The sequence below is a fragment of the Leptopilina heterotoma genome, unplaced genomic scaffold (genome assembly GCF_015476425.1).
Source record: "Leptopilina heterotoma isolate Lh14 unplaced genomic scaffold, ASM1547642v1 Lhet_156, whole genome shotgun sequence".
NCBI classification, from domain to species: Eukaryota; Metazoa; Arthropoda; class Insecta; order Hymenoptera; family Figitidae; genus Leptopilina; species Leptopilina heterotoma.
The window spans coordinates 388051-401080 of NW_025110870.1; the positions used below are offsets into that span (position 1 = coordinate 388051).

At 24.1% G+C, this 13030-nt stretch overlaps 1 protein-coding gene across 6 annotated transcripts in view; it reads left to right on the top strand.

The window, feature by feature from the left end:
* LOC122498634 (transcription factor AP-2-epsilon) overlaps positions 1 to 13030 on the top strand; it is a 376673-nt gene that overhangs the window by 336338 nt on the left and 27305 nt on the right. For all 6 annotated transcript variants that reach the window (XM_043606457.1, XM_043606459.1, XM_043606458.1 and 3 more), the window contains one exon: positions 7828 to 8026. In XM_043606457.1, the coding sequence (XP_043462392.1) occupies positions 7828 to 8026 (199 nt within the window). The remainder of the gene's footprint in view (positions 1 to 7827; positions 8027 to 13030) is intronic.

Here is a 13030-nt window from a genome sequence, read left to right on the forward strand (position 1 = left end):
CAATTATTTAAACTGATTTTTATAAAATTCTTCTCTAGAATTCAATTATTTAAAGAAAAATTAATAAAGTTCTTCGTAGGAATTCAATTATTTTTGAAAATTTTAGTAAAATTCGTTGTAAGAATCTAATTATTTTTAATAATTTTTATAAAATTCGTTGCAAGAATCGAATTATTTTTAAAAATTTTTATAAAACTCTTTGAATTAATTCAATTATTTAAAAAAAATTTTATAAAATTCTCGGCAAAAATTTCAATTACTTCCAAAAATTTTCCTCAATTCAATGATTTTCAATATCAACTATTTTAATAAACTTTTCCAAAAGAATTCAATTATTTAAAAAAAATTTAATTAAATTCTGCCCAAACATTTAATTATATTCATAAAATAATTAAAATTTCACAAGGAATACAATTATTTACAAATATTATATAAATTTTTTCGCAATAATTCAAATATTTTCATAAATAATATAAAATTTTTACAGAGATTCAATTATTTTCGTATAAATAATAAAATCCTTTTTATGAATTTAATTATTTGCAAACAGAGTTTTCATGAAACTTTTCGAAAAAAACAATTATTTAAAATGATTTTTATAAAATTCTCTTCGATAGAATTCAATTATTTAGAAAAAAAAAATTAATAAAGTTCTTCGTAAGAATTCAATTATTTTTGAAAATTTTAATAAAATTTGTTGCAAGAATTCAATTATTTTTTAAATTTTTTATAAAATTCTTTTTTTAAATAATTATCATTTAAAAAAATTTTGATAAAATTCTTGGCAAAAATTTCGATCATTTTAAAAATTTTTCTCAATTCAATGATTTTCAATATTAACTATTTTAATAAAATGAAATAAAATTTTCCAAAAGAATTCAATTATTTAAAAAAAATTTAATTAAATTCTGCGCAAACATTTAATTATATTCATAAAATAATAAAAATTTCACAAGGAATTCAATTATTAAAATTTTTTATAAATTTCTTCCTAATAATTTCATTATTTTCATAAATAATAAAACTCATCACAGAATTTCGATTATTTTAAATTCAATTTTAATAGAATTTCTCGAAAAATGTAATTATTCTTAAAAATTTTATTACAATTTGTCAAAAGAATTGAGTTATTTACAAATTTGTTGATAAAATTCTTTATGAGGATTCAATTTAATGAAACATTCAATTATTCAATAAGTTATTAATTTTTGTTTTTAAATAATTGAATTCTAGTTGGATTTTCTAATAAAAATTGATTTAGAAGTGAATTTTTGTTAAAATTTTATAGATAGTAATTGAATATTAAAAAGCATTATAGCATGAATTTTTAGAAATAATTGAATTCTGAAAAGGTTTTAAATTAAAATCTTTGAAAATTAAAATTTTAATTAACAATTCTGTGAAATTAATTTTTTTCAAAAGGTTTAATTGAATTTTTTTGAAATTATTTGAAGTTGTTATTTTCTAATATTTATTTAATTGAAGAATTTACGAATAATCGAAATTTTTGGTAAAATTGAATTGTCAACAAATGGATTTGAAAAGTGTCAAAGAACTTTTTCGAAAATTATTAAAAATAATAATAATAATGATTCTATCAATTTGCCATCTTTAATTATTATAAAATATCGATTCCTTCATGTTTTACAGTTATGAAAAATTAAATTTCTAGTTTTAAGTAAAATGTTCTCTTATATTCGACTCGGACTGATTTTATTTTCGTCAGTAATAATTGGTCCGTAATTTTTTATTTTTGGTCCGTAAAGTCAGTATATTTTTAAATAATTTCACTGGTTCTAGCCTTGAATATAAATTAAAAAATCCTTAAGAATTAATGTATATAATAAATAAAATATTATTCAATAAAAGATAAGATATTACAAGGATTTAACCTTTTCATGAAATTTTACTCTATACCTTCAGAGAACTATGTAGAATTTCATTGATATTATTGTGGAATCAAAGAAATATCACGCGGTATTCGTTATCAGTTATATACCTTCTTCGACTTTCATTTGTTCACAGTTTATCATAAGTTATTGTGCAGGCTCTACATAAAGACACAACTTGCGGGGGCGTATAATAATTTATTTTACGATAATAAGCATAGCTTCTATCTTATATCCCCGGAGAGAATATGTGCTTATAAACACAAATATTTAAACACTATTTAAGCACTAGATATTTCGAAGCAAAGTTAGAAAATTAATAGTTGCTGATTTTTTCCTGATATTTAATCCTTTTGTTATGTGGTTGCCTTGTGTCTTCTTTGCACACTGTATTTACATTTATAACCTTATACCAATTACATACCCCGTTATTTTTGCATAATACAAAGTCAAAGGCATTTGAATCTTTCTATTCTTGAAAATAAATTAAATAAATAGATACACATTTGAATGTCTTAAAAGAAAACTAATCGTTTTCAATAAATCAGACAAATAATGTGAGTTTAATATTTCAAACATAATTTCATAAGCATTAACTAATCATTTAACCCTTTTAGTCACGCTTTTCAGAAAAAGTCGAAATGTTCCAAACCTGTCCTCTAGGAGACATTTTTTGATGAAAGATTTCTTGAAAGATTTTTACTTTTAAGAAATACATAACTGCGTATAACTATAAATTCAGGGAAAAGTATTAACACCTTTTCATTAACTCAATGCGAAGAGAAATATTTTACGAAAAAATAAAATAAAATCTTGAACACAACGTATACCATATAATATAAGTTTAGATGATGTTCAAAGAACGAAGAACAGTACCTACTTTTGCGATTGACAATGCAGATAAGAAAACCTTTAATCTTGATAGGATGGGTATAGAGAAGTAGAAAATTACATGCTAAAGATTCACAACGGCATCAAAAGACTATGTCCATTGACAAAAGAATTCCTATCTTGCAAGTGTCCTTGTTAGGGATTCTAATGATCAATATCCTAGCAATATCAATGTAAACTGTACTTGTAGTTTCACTGTCGTCGTGTCGTCTTTAATCAAATTTAGCACTACTCTCATTAGACATACAATTATAGAAATCAGAATATTTTTACGATCATGGAAATAGTCAAAAATTTCGTCTGGAAATCGAAAAACAAAATTAATTTCTTGTGACAACTCTGTATTTGCAAAAACATGAAGAAATCGATCATATTTTGGAGAAAACCGCCAAAAATTGATTAAAGTCGATTAATTGTAAGATGTTTCTGTAATAAAAAAAATGTTGAACATTTTTTTAATCACCGCAATCTTTTTTACAAAATCCATATTAGTATATGATGATTTCAATGTTATAAACGAATTAGTGCAATTATTATTGTATTAATTTTCAAAACGCTTTTAATAGTGATGATTATCGTGAAAGCAACCGGTCGGTGATTTTCATCGGCGTATATGTTCTGAACTGGTTTTGCGGCCGAGTCGTTAATAATTAAGACAAAAAATGGATGAGTAATGAGAAGAAGATAGACAGTCGCGGTCTAAAACTAGAATTCGTATATAATGATTGTAGAGGACTTATTTCTTTTTTCACTTATCAATTTAATGATGTTTTATATATATATGAGATCAAGGGAATATTTATACATAAAATAGTTAATAAATATTAATAATTTAATACAAATAAATAGTTCATAAATTTTGTAGATTGTTATTAAAATTATTTTCCACTATTATAATATTGTAATCGTGTTTTTGGCACTTGAAACTAAAATTCGTCGCTAGACGTGAATTTTTCATCAAAGTAGCAGAAGTTAAAAATCCAAAATGGCGGATTTAATATGGCGGAAGAAAAAAATGATAAAGTAGATTGGAGTCATTAGAAATTTATCAGTCAGGGGTTTTTGCGAATTTGTTATCAGAATTAACAAATACAAGATGTGGGATTCAATATGGCAGAAGAATTTTAAAAAATTAGCCAAATATCCTTTTGTTGGTGATTAACATCTCAAAAGTAAAAACGGTGATTAATTAAAGTTTGTGGAAAAATTTGAAAATAAGAATCAGATGATTAAAATTAGTGAAATAGATGCATACAATTAGTATTATAATATTGCAGAGAATATTTGTGGATACGGAGAAAAAAAAATTTAGAAATATTAATATTCAACTGTGAAGAACAATATTTTTTTTTGTCCCCATAATTCTCTTATGGCTCAATGTAATTATAGACTTTTTTTTATTTTGACATTAATATTTTGCTAGAATGGTTTTTTTTATAGTATTGCACTAGCACACAAGTCTGAACCACAGAGACTTGTGATGTATATTCTTCTCGTTTACAGTGATCAATTAAAGTGTAGACTTGCTTTTATAGCCATATACTAGTTTTAATTACCACACGATGAATAAATCATTAAATTCTCATTAAATCACGTAAATTTTGAATGGCCAATATTCCTCTTTTATTCACGACAATAAACTTAGTAATTAATATATATGACGGTTTTTGGGAAGAATAAAAAACGACGATGACAGGTCAATAAAATTATATTTTTCGTAAACAATTTTTAAAAAAATGTTTAATAATTTAAATGTTTAATAAAATTCATTATTTATAATTATTACAAGGCTCGAACCAGTGAAATTATTTAAAAATACTTCCTCTATGAGGAAGTAATACGGACTTTACGGACCAAAAATAAAAAATTACGGACCAATTATTACTGACGAAAATCATTATTTCATATTACAATAAGAATTTTGTTACTGCAACTTCTTCAAAATTATTTTCAACATTTCAATTCAATAATTATTTTTTAGAATTTTTAACTAAAATTATTTTAATAATTTTCAAAAAAATTTCTTTTTGAGAATTTTCAAATTCATTTGTTGACAATTCAATTTTACCAAAAACTTTGATTATTCGTAAATTTCTTACACACAAAAAACCTGGACTCATTTTTGTTCATTCTTGTTGCGTTTCAAATTGTGTAGCGTAGGCTACTCAATTTGAACCTAGGCTTTTTCAGTGTAATTAAATATATATTAAAAAATAACAACTTCTAAAAATTTCAAAAAAAAAATTCAATTAAAACTTTTGAAAAAAATTAATTTCGCAGAATTGTTAGTTAAAATATTAATTTAAAACCTTTTCAGAATTCAATTATTTCTAAAAATGCATGCTTTAATGCGCTTTTCATATTCAATTATTATCTATAAAATTTTAACTGAAATTCCATTTTTAAATAAATTTTTATTAGAAAATTCAACTAGAATTCAATTATTTAAATAAAAAAGTTAATAACTTATTGGAAAATTGAATGTGTCATTAAATTGAATTCTCATAAAGAATTCTTCAACAAATTTGTAAATAACTCAATTCTTTTCACAAATTATAATAATATTTTTAAGAATAATTAAATTCTTCGAGAAATTCTATTACAATTGAATTTAAAATAATTGAAATTCTGTGATGAGTTTTATTATTTATGAAAATAATGAAATTATTGTGAAGAAATTTATAAAAAATTTGTAAATAATTGAATTCCCTGTGAAATTTTAATTATTTTATGAATATAATTAAATTTTTGAACAGAATTTAATTAAAAATTTTTAATAATTGAATTTTTTGTCGAGAATTCAATTTTAAGAAACTTTCAGTTATTCAATAAATTTTTTATTTTTGTGTTTAAATAATTGAATTCTCGTAGAATTTTCTAATATTAATTGACTTAAAAATGAATCAAATTTTTGAAATTAATAACATTTTTCGAAGATTTTAATTAAAATTGTATTAAAAATATTGAAATCCCGTGAATAATTTTATTATTTAGGAGAATAATTGAATTCTTACAACAAATTTTATAAAATTTTTTTAAAATAATTTTTGAAAATAATTGAATTCTTACGAAGAACTTTATTAATTTTTTTTAAATAATTCAACTCTAGCGAAGAATTTTATAAAAATCATTTTAAATAATTGATTTTTTTTGAAAAATTTTATGAAAAAATGTGTTTGCAAATAATTAAATTCCTGCGAAAATTTTATTATCTATGAAAATAATTGAATTCGTAAAAAGAATTTTATTATTTACGAAAATAATTGAATCTTTGTAAAAATTTTATATTATTTATGAAAATAATTGAATTATTGCGAAAAAATTTACAAAAAAATTTGCAAATCATTGAATTTTTTCAAAGAATTTTATCAAAAAATTTGATAATAATTGAATTTCTTCGAAGAATTTTATTATTTATGAAAATAATTGAATTTTGGAAGAATTTAAAAAAAAAATTTCATAATCTTAATTAAATTCTTTTGAAGAATTTCTTTGAGTTTCTTTAAAATAATGGAGTTTCTTTAATATAATATTAATTGAATGTTTTCAAAGTAATTGAATTTCATATGAACAATTTCTTTCAAGTTTTTACAATAATCGTCTTTCTTAATAATGGAAATTAAACATTTAATTCTTGAATTTTATTAAAATTTCTAGAAAATAATTTAATTCTTTAAGGGAATTTGAACCATTATGACGTCACGTATTTAGAACAAATGCTTTGAACAAACTGTGACGTCATAATGGTTCAAATGCCCTTAAAAAATTTTTTTTAATTTATTGAATACAATCGAATTTGTTAATAATTGTATTGAAAATAATTGAATTCCTGAGAAGAATTTTGTTATTTATGAAAAATAATTTTGCGACGAATTTTACTATTTATAAAAACAATTGAATTGTTTTGAAGGATTTATTAAAATTTTAGAAAATGATTGGATTCTTTCGAAAACTGTTATTAAGAATTTTTAAAATTTTTTTAAAATTTAATTCTTTCATGAAATGTATAAAAGTTGTATTAAAATTTAAAAATAATTGAATTTTTGCAAAGAAATTTGCTATTTATAAAAGTAATTGAATATCTTTTGAAGAATTTTGTTATTTTTCTAAATAATTTAATTTTTTCATGATTTTTTGAAACTAATTGAATTTCGGAGAAGAATTTTGGTATTTCGTTATAAATTTTGATGAGAATTTAAGAAAAATTTTGAAAATGATTGAATTTCCGCAAAAAATTTTATTACTTTTGAGAATAATTGAATTTTTAGAATTATTTGTAACTTCTCAAAAATTCTCCAAATTATATTGTTGAATTTACGGACTTTTCTTGCTTTTTCAATGAAATTACGGACTTTACGGACCTTTTTTGAAGAAAACTGACTTTTACGGACTTTAAACAAATTTACGGAGTTTTACGGGATTTGCGGACCTGGTTCGAGCCCTGTATATTTATAATAAAAAAAGCAACGACGTATTTTAAATTTAAAATAATAATCAAGACTTATTTTGATATTTTGGTTGAAAAATGAGATACACTGGATTTTATAGAGGGCAAAATCTGTATAGACTTTGATTTAAGGAATTTGAAGAAATGAAATTGCTCTGCAAGCAGCTAATAATCTCATCACCCCTTGTTCAATCAGGGTGGAAAAGGCAACCCTTGTTTCTTGTTTAGAGCTCTTTATTCTACCTCGAACCATGGTTCAAGTCTCAATTCAACGAAGAAGAGTTTTCAAACTGACCATCGCGCGCTTTATAGTTTGCGTAATAACACGACGGCTTTGACCGGCCCTTCTCGATATTAAGCATTCCACAGGGGAACGATGCCGATGCAATAACGCGAGTTATCGATGCATTATATAGAAATGAATTTTCATCGACTGCTTCCTTTCAATAAGTTTACATTTTTAATATCCCTTAAATATTTCCCCTACAAAAGTACATGTTCAGTTTCTAAATGTAATAAGAATACGAATAAAGTTTGTTAGCCGATATATTTCATAAGTATTAATAACTTTTGTAATAGAGGGATCTAATTTACTTGCAGATATGAAACCATCGGACAGGGGTGACAAGGCAATGTTAACAGGGAATGCACAACCTTCGGACGTTTTTTGTTCGGTGCCTGGAAGGTTATCGTTATTAAGCAGCACCAGCAAGTACAAAGTGACAGTGGCGGAGGTTCAAAGACGATTATCACCGCCGGAGTGCTTGAACGCGAGTCTCCTCGGCGGAGTGTTGCGGAGGTAAGTTTATGGGTGCATAGTTCCAGCTGTGCGAGTCAAATGTATCTCGGCAGCAAACTTATGTTTATTGACTTTCAAAAATTACATGTAAACCAAACCACTATTACTTTTTAAATTATGTACTTCCACATTTAGAAACTACTGTTACAGAGAAACGTTTCTTCCTGTACTTTATTTTATTCCCATGAAAATTATATTACCTACTGCTGTTTGAGCTTTTTAATATTCAATTCAAAACTCAACAGAAAAAAGCAGTGCAGTGGAAGTTTATTTAAAATTAGTTCATTCGATTTCTCAGAATAATTTCAGATTCAAACTTTATAAAAATTCAATTATTAACTGATTTACTAATTAATTATATTTTTGTTTATTAATTTCAAGAAAAATTTTTTTATTAAAACATCAATTTTCATTAGAGGAAAGAATTAACAGTTTCTGCTAACAGTTCAAAAAAAAATTTTTTTATGAAAGCAAAAATTTTATTAAAGGGAAGAATTTTTCTTTTTCTATTGTTTTCAATTTTTTTCCAACAGATAAAAAAAGGAAATTTTTTTCTATAAATGTGAAAAATTTCATGAAAGGGAAGTGTTTTTCGTTTTTCATTGTTTTCTTTCACGATTTGTATCTCTAAAGTTAAAAAAAACATTTAAAGAAAATACACTTCGCTGGGTTTCTTTCCAAGTGAGAGAAAAAAACTCGAGAAAAAGTAAAAATAAAGTTTCTTTGATTATATATTTTGACGCCTATAGGGAAATGGTTTACGACGGTCTGCATCCGACTGGTAATGGTAATTGTCTGATCATAGACACAATTTCCTTTGGTTCGAACGAAAAATGATATTGCTTTTTGCAGTCTTGTTATTCTAACAACTAACGTAATATGCCTGGATGTACATGTAATGGGAGACCGAGAGAATTACTTATATACTAGTTACTAACATATTCGAGGTAACTCAAGTACCGAACGAAGGAATGGTCCATTCACGAGTGAAGTTCTCTCTCTCCCTCCCCTAACTTCATTCATATGCTCTAACGAGTTGTTCTTCGACTCGTACTTGTTATAACTGTCATTCCCATATCTTCCATCTCTGCAAAATGTATCTCATAAAATTATTTGTATCTATTAAAAATTTACTCCCGAGTCAAAATTTAGACTCCAGTTTAAGTAGGGTAAGGGGCCACCCATTTTTTGAACGACTGTAACTCCTAAACGGTATTATATTCCCTGACTTTTCTAGGTTGTCCAGGTTAAAAAACGGAATTTTTCCAGGTTTTTAAAACTACATTTATATTTTACAAAATTTTTAATTCAAACCTTAAATTACAGAATCAATAGTTGCAAACTCTGTTTTTCGCTTATAAGAAGCCATCTTAAAATATTGATAATTATTTATCCTGTTTCATACATTAAACACTAAATTATTTTATTATTCATCATAAAATTTTCCAAATCGATAAAATTTACATTTTCCATAATATATTTTGGTAAATATTACATCGTAAAAAAATTCAAAAGTGATTTTACATAAAAACGCATGGTGGCCACTTTAGGGCCAGGTCGACATTTTTTAAAAGTTATCAAAAAATTGTATAACACACAATTTTATCGATATTCATTTATAATATTATTGTAAAGAAAATGTAAAGAAAATTACCACAAAGTTTAGAATTTTTAAACTATTAACTGTAATCACAGTATCACTTTAAAAACAATGCTTTCAAAATTTTTTTTACCGTAATTTAACGATGTCTCTGTTAGAAACAAACGCGTTTAGTTATACACGTCTAAACATAACCAAAAACTTCGTCTTCATAAACAATGAAAATAACCTGAAGCATTCAGTGCTGCCAAATAATGCACAAAAATTTCCCTAGAGTGGCCACCTTGGGGCCTTCTATACTATAACTAATATCAGGGACAATAAATAAAAAAAATGTTTCTTTATGGGATTATTTAAAAATTGTAAAAGGGTTAAATTTAAATTCCAACTCTATGGGGACATAATCCTAAAAAATAAATCCACATAGAAAGATGCATTTTTTTAATGCTGTCAGTTCTGATTGCAATGGCGATAAAATGAAATTTTTTACCTGCCTGAGTTTGGGTCTGGAGATGCGAACTCAATTAATATATCACGAATCTATGACCTCAATTTTATTGCTACTTTCTCGAAAAAAAAATTTCTCCATAACTGTTATTGAGGTTAAATAACTTGTGACCCAAAATAAAAACTACTATTTAGGAACTATTAATAACTTTTGCGGATTCATTCATAAAAAGTACAGAGTGACCGTTGATCGGGAAACTTGGAAAACCGGATAACATGGAATTTTTTTCTTGACCGGGAATTTTGAATTTTTTTATTAAACAAATTTTTTTTAAATAATTCAACTTTACAGATTTGAAATTGAATTTATTTTAAATAGTTTTGTGAATATAATTTTATTTAAAAATTCAGAAAATTATTGAATTTTATAAAAATTGCGCTTTAAATTTTTATTTATTTGTTCATGTAAATTACAATATTTTTTTAATTGCAAAATTCAGCTTTAATTTTTGAATAATTTTAAATACAAAATTTAATAAAATTCAATTCTTATAAAATTCTTTAAAACAATTCAATTATTTTCAAGAAATTTTATAAAATTCTTCGCACGAGATTATTAATTATTTTCAATACAATTTTAATGAAATTCGTCGAAAAAATTTGCAAGAATTTAATTATTTTCATGTACCTACATATAATTATAAATTCTTCACAGGAATTCAAATATTTTCAATATAATTTTACTAAAATTTCTCGAAAGAATTTAATTATTTTTAGTAGAATTGTAATTGAAATCCTCTCAAAAGAATTTAATTATTTTCAAAAAATTTCCATAAAATTCTTCAAAACAATTAAATTATTTTTAAAACTGAAAAATTAATATAAATAAATTAATATAATATTAATATGTAAAATGTTATATTTTAAAATAGAAAAAATTTCACATACAAAATATCATTTATAACGAAAACGAAATATCATTTCGTTTTTCTACAATAATTTATAAGTATAACTGTATTTTTATATTTTAGGATGCTAATATTATTAATATAGATTAAATTTCAAAAAGTTTCAAATTAATGCTTTAGAAAAGTTGAATTTTAAAAAACTTTAGTAAAAAATTCTGAATAAATTAGTTTTTTGAAACAGTTTTATTCACATTTGTTTGAAATTAGTTATATTTAGAAATATACTTTTAATTGAAAAATTTTCAAATTATACGAAATTTCATAAAATTGTCTTCTACACAAGTGGATTTTAGAAAACATTTAGTTGTAAGAAGACTTTTTTTAAATAATAAGATTTTTTTAATTTTTCAATTCTATTGTTTCAAAATAATTGAATTTTTATAAACAAATAATTAAAAATTTTTGAAACAATTTGAAAATTTTTAAAATAATTGAAATTTCTTTACATTTTATTAGAAATAATTAAATTCTTTTAAAAAATTTAATTTAAATTTTTCGAAAATAATCAAGGGAAGTTAGTTACCGTAATTATAATTTTATTTTTAAAAATTCCTTTGCAATATATTCAATTATTTTCATAAATATAGTAAAACTTATTTTAGAATTTCAATTATTTTTAATACAATTTTAATCGAATTCCTCGAAAAATGTAATAATTCTTAAAAATTTTGTTACAATTATTCGTCAAAAGAATTCAATTATTTCCATAATCAGATTTACTAAATTCTTTTGAATATTATTTTTAAAAAAATTTTTCACAATAATTCAATTGAATCGTGAATTTCGAAAAGGCTCAACTCTAAAAATCATAAGTTCCATTTTTACATAACAAATGACAATGAAAATGACTCTTGCGATTTTTAGAGTTAAGCCCTTTTCGATTTTCACAACTCAATTATTTTCATAAATTTCCATAAACTTCTTAGCAGAAATTAAATTATGTTTAAAATTTTTTTAAAATTCTCCTCAAAATTTCAATTAGCTTTATAAATAAATAAATTTTTCTTCAGAATTCAATTATTTTCAAAAAATTTTAATAAAATTCTACGCAAACATTTAATTATTTTCATGAATAATAATATTCTTTGGAAGGATGCCATTACTTTTATAAATAGGAAAATTCTTTGCAAAATTTCAATTCGTATATCAATACATTTTAATAAAATTGAATTAATCAAATTTTCAATTTTAATTATGAACAGACAAGATCATTTTGAAAAATTGAAAAAATTCTTTGTTTATAATTAAATTATTTTCCAAATTTTTAATTAAAATTATTGAAAAAAACATTATTTTCAAAAATTTCAAACAAACTCGTCAAAAGAATTTAATTATTCATAAAAACTCGAATAAAAATTTTGGATGTCATTTGTAGATTAATTTATGTTCGAAATATGTATTTTGGGAATAAAAATAAAAATTGAACGCGTGAAAACGTGAATAGACAACTTATTGTAAATAAGACATTTACATAAGTAAATGAAACGATTTACTTTTTTAATGCGCTTATTTCAAGTTTAGCCAATTTTGTCGAATAGAAAATGTATTTGGGGGACGAAAATAAAAATTGAACGCGCATGAAAACGTGAATAGACAATACTTGAGTCTCTCGCAGAAAAAAGATTTCGATTGAATATCGCCATTCAGTGAAGATCCATATCAGACAACCGAGAACGGATCCTTTAACAACTATAATGATGGCAGTACAGTAGCGGCGGAGGACTCGAGTAATCAGGGTGGATCTGCCGAAGAAGCTGTTGAGAGATTCGAGTAAACGGGACACGATGAGTTGATGATCGAAAGGGGAAGGGACAAAGGGTGCAAGAAAGAAGCATTCTGAATGAAAGGGAATCCAGCTTTCGCGGCGATAAGAGCAATAGGTTCCTTTACAAGACAAGGCTCCATAACGAGTGGAGCGAACTCATCATCACGTCCGGAAGTGGAGCTTCCCTCATCTCATTTACAGTTTCATGATCTTGGTGCATCCTC